The following is a 4557-nucleotide window of genomic DNA, read 5'->3' as shown; positions in this document are numbered from 1 at the left end:
AAAAATTTTTTTTTTTTTTTTTTTTTTTTTTTGGTATGTGGGATTGAACCCAGGGGTGCTTAACCACTGAGCTACATCCTCAGCCTTTTTATTTTTTATTTATTTATTTTTTTTTTAAATTTTTTTTTTCATATTTATTTATTTATTTATTTTTTTAGTTATTGGCAGACACAACATCTTTGTTGGTATGTGGTGCTGAGGATCGAACCCGGGCCGCACGCATGCCAGACGAGCGTGCTACCACTTGAGCCACATCCCCAGCCCCTAGCCTTTTTATTTTTTGAGACTGGGTTTGGTTAAGTTGCTTAGGGCCTTGCTAGGTTGATGAGGTTGGCTTTGAACTTGCAATACTCCTGCCTCAGCTTCCCAAGCCACTGGAATTAAGGCATGCGCCACCTCACCTGGCTTTATGTTCTTGTTCTTGCTTTATGTCTTATATTGAGATGAAGGACAAAGGACCATGCAGTATTTCTGAATTGCCATCATTACCTAGTATTGTACCTTCTACATAGTGTTTTCTAAGTGACTTATTGTTTTTGCATATACATAGCTAATTGGTCAGGTTAATTAACAGATGAAGCAAGTATTGCCACTGTTGCCTTTGCTTTGTTTTTTCTGATGTTTGGGAACATCTTGAGCCTCTTGATGGTTGCTGGGGAAGGTCAGATAAAGAATTAGAAGGACTTTAATCTTATAGACTTAGCAGCCAATAATCCTGTGTAATAACTAATTTTTGTCCTGCATTTTTGGTGCCAAGGTGAATATTCATGTATTCATTTTAGGATAATTTCCAACAGTGTTATAAGCGAGGAGGGACAACATCTGGTGGTCCTCGGGCAAATTCAAGAGGTAAGGGTCATTAAGTGAGTAGTTTATTTATCAAAAGCATAATTTTAGTTCATTCTGCACCTTCTTCCAACTTCTCCCCCAAAGTGTATTGCTTCCAGCATTGATCTTGTTAAAGTTTTAGTTTTCTTAAGAGTAATACTGAACTAAATCCCCAGCCTAAAAACAATCTTTTCTTTTTGAAAAAGTAACCAATATTTACAACATCTTTGCCTTATATTTAAGCCTTTTTTTTTTTTTTTTTTAATGGTACTGGGAATTGAACCCAGAGGCACTTTACCACTGAGCTACATCTCCAGCCCTTTTTTATTTTTTTGAGGCAGAGATTTGCTAAATTGCATAGAGCCTTGCTAAGTTGCTGAGGCTGACCTCAAACTTGCTATCCTTCTGCCTCAGCTTCCCAAGTTGCTGGGATTGTGGGTGTGTGCCACTGCACCTGACCTAAGCATTATTTTTGTATGGCCCCTATCACATTAAAATTATTTGATGTCACATTAACTTGGAAATAAAAAATAAGCATTCATCATGTGGTTTAGTACCAAATCAAAATATCTCTGAAGAGCTATTAGCCAGTAGTTCTAAAAGTTGGTTTCTTAATCTAGGTTTTATTTTATTTCTATATTACCTACTTTGAGTAGAAGATGGATCATGAGAAATTAACTGAGTCAGAATTATGGGAAAAAGATACAGAAGTAAAAAATGTTTAAACCTGGGGTTAAGTTTTTGTTAACCTTTTAATCTAACCTTTTCGGGGACCACATTTTCTTAAGAAAATTTTTAAAAAGACAATTAGACAAGATTAGTTAGGTCCCTTTTGGCTTCAGAATAGTATTATAAAGTCTATTCCAGAAAATCTAAGAAAGTATAAGCTATTTACATTTTTATTGCTTTTTGTTTTGGAATTTACTATAAAATGTATCTTTATCTGTGTTTCAGTAGCCGACTAATGTTAAATATTGTGTTCAAAGCTAACTGCTTCATTATGAGAAACTCACTGTTGCTAATAAAACAGCAGGGTGGAGTGATTCTTCTCAGGTGAGCAGCCCAGAAAGAGACAACGAAACCTTTAACAGTGGTGACTCTGGACAAGGAGACTCCCGTAGCATGACCCCTGTGGATGTGCCAGTGACAAACCCAGCAGCCACCATACTGCCAGTACACGTCTATCCCCTGCCTCAGCAGATGAGAGTTGCCTTCTCAGCAGCCAGAACCTCTAACCTGGCCCCTGGAACTTTAGACCAACCTATTGTGTTTGATCTTCTTCTGAATAACTTGGGGGAGACTTTTGATCTTCAGCTTGGTAGATTCAATTGCCCAGTGAATGGCACTTATGTTTTCATTTTCCATATGCTAAAGCTGGCAGTGAATGTGCCACTGTATGTCAACCTCATGAAGAATGAAGAGGTGTTGGTATCAGCCTATGCCAATGATGGTGCTCCAGACCATGAAACTGCTAGCAATCATGCAATTCTTCAGCTCTTCCAGGGAGACCAGATATGGTTACGTTTGCACAGGGGAGCAATTTATGGAAGTAGTTGGAAATATTCTACATTTTCAGGCTATCTTCTTTATCAAGATTGAAAGTCAGTTCAGAATTGACAATAAAAGGATGGTGTTCGAATTAGTGGGGTTGGAGAAAATGTAGTCCTTGCCCTGGTGACTGATTGGTTTAAGAAAATGTTTTCATTCCTAGAGGAAGGTGGAGGTCCTTACTTTTTTGTTTTCCTCTCTAGGTGAAAAATTTCAAGCTGAATGACAATTAGCACTAATCTGGCACTTTATAAATTGTGATGTAGCCTCGCTAGTCAAGCTGTGAATGTATATTGTTTGCACTTAATCCTTAACTATATTAACGTTGAGCTTACTAAACTGACTGCCTCAAGTTCAGGCAAGTTACAATGCCTTGTTGTGCCTCAATAAAAAAGTTACTTGCACCTTCAGTTGTTCCTATTTGATTGAACACTTAGATGAGAGGTAAGATACCTAAGTTTTTAGAATTCATCACTGATAATTCTTGAATGGTTATTTATTCATGGGTTCATGCTGTTATTTTAAAATAAAACTTTTATATATAACAGTTCCTTTCAGGGTCACTGATATACATCTCTTTAATTAAAAAATTTAATATGTTTTCAATGGACCAAATCACACATTCTCCTTGAAACTTTTTTCTTTACTTTCTTTTTTTTTTGCAGTAGGGCATGTACTTCCTTTAATTAGGTCTTTTTTTGGAACCTCGTACATGTATAATAATACAAGATACAATAGAAAATACACAGGTAATATCCTGGTCCACCATCAGTAAGGCTTTTGCTTTCTCCTGGGTTCTTGATTTAATTTGAATTAGGTAAAATGCTAAATCATCAAAAAGCATAGTCTTTGGTCAGGCAATACTGTGTTTGAGCCTTGGTGCTACCACTTCATAACTGATCTGGATTGGATAAGTTATCCAATTGAATAAGCTATTTTACCTCTAAGATCTCTCTCTCTCTCTCTCTCTCTCTCTTTCTCTCTTTCTCTCTCTCTCTCGTTTATTTTTAAAGACTGTCTTTACACACGTAAAATGGGAATGATGACGATGATTGGTCAGTCTCATGGGGCAGTTGTGAAACTTAGCTAAGAATATGTCTAAAAGACTTAGTGCCTGGCTCTTGGCATTAAATGAATATGAGGTGCTGTGGGTTTTTTTGTTTTTTCTTCATTTTGAAGACTATACAAGGTTCTGTGTATGTATGTATATGTTGCCTTATGCAGTATAGTAGGTACTACCAGAGTTTACTGTTCATTTGAGACATGTAACATCTCAAACTTCACCCTTTAAGCTTTTTATCTTTCTCATTAATAATTAATATTTTATTTCTCAATTTTTTTTGCATTTAAAAATCATTAAATTAGTTCTATTCACCGAAGCTCTTAGAAGCAGTACTATTTCATTAGCAACAAGCACAACAAGTACTCAGAGCTTGATTTTTTTTTTTTTTCATCCCACATTTTTTATTGGTGCATTAGTTGTACATTGTGATGGGATTTGTCGTTATGTATTTGTACATGCACACATTGCAATAATATAATTTGATCAGTATCACTCCCCAGGACTTCCCCCCTCCCTCCCTGTTTCCTACCTCTTGGTCCCTTCCTCTACTGATCTTGCTTTGATTTTTAGGAGATCTACTCCCATCTTTCTTTTCCTTTTTCTTCTCTAGCTTCCAATGTGAGAGAAAACATAAAATCCTTGACCTTCTGAGTTTGACTTATTTCATTTAATATAATGGTCTCTGATTCCATCCATTTTCCTGCAAATGCCGTAATTTCATTTTTCTTTTTGGCTGAATAAAATTCATCAAAACTATTTTATTGCAATATGGAGAAATAGATGCAAGTCTTCTGCTAAAGCAGAAAGTTGTTTCAATTCTCTTTTCTGAGATGTTGAGTAAACTTGGGAAGCTGGTAAAAGGTTTTATATCTACAAAAGTTATTTTTGAGCTGGGTCTGGGTTCAGCAGTTAAACCCTGCAGCTATGCATAACTTTATTTTTCAGGGGGCAGTTACCGGGGATTGAACTTGGGGGCACTTATCCACTGAGCCACATCCCCAGCTCTGTTTAGTATTTTACTTAGAGACAAGATCTCATTGAGCTACTTAGCACCTTGCTTTTGGTGTGCCACCATTACCAGCTTTCTTTTTTCTCTTTTTTTTTTTTTTTTTTTTTTT

The 4557-nt window shown here is 36.3% G+C and overlaps 1 protein-coding gene across 1 annotated transcript in view; it reads left to right on the top strand.

The window, feature by feature from the left end:
• Positions 1 to 2786, top strand: part of Caprin2 (caprin family member 2) — a 49195-nt gene extending 46409 nt beyond the window's left edge. The window contains exons 16-17 of the mRNA XM_048802438.1: positions 783 to 849; positions 1859 to 2786. Of these exons, the coding sequence (XP_048658395.1) occupies positions 783 to 849; positions 1859 to 2427 (636 nt within the window). The 3' untranslated portion in view covers positions 2428 to 2786. The remainder of the gene's footprint in view (positions 1 to 782; positions 850 to 1858) is intronic.
• Positions 2787 to 4557: the final 1771 nt, after the last annotated feature.

This window comes from Marmota marmota, unplaced genomic scaffold (assembly GCF_001458135.2).
Source record: "Marmota marmota marmota unplaced genomic scaffold, marMar, whole genome shotgun sequence".
NCBI lineage: Eukaryota > Metazoa > Chordata > Mammalia > Rodentia > Sciuridae > Marmota > Marmota marmota.
Note: the sequence above shows the minus strand (reverse complement) of the source record. Positions and strands in the feature narration are given on the sequence as shown.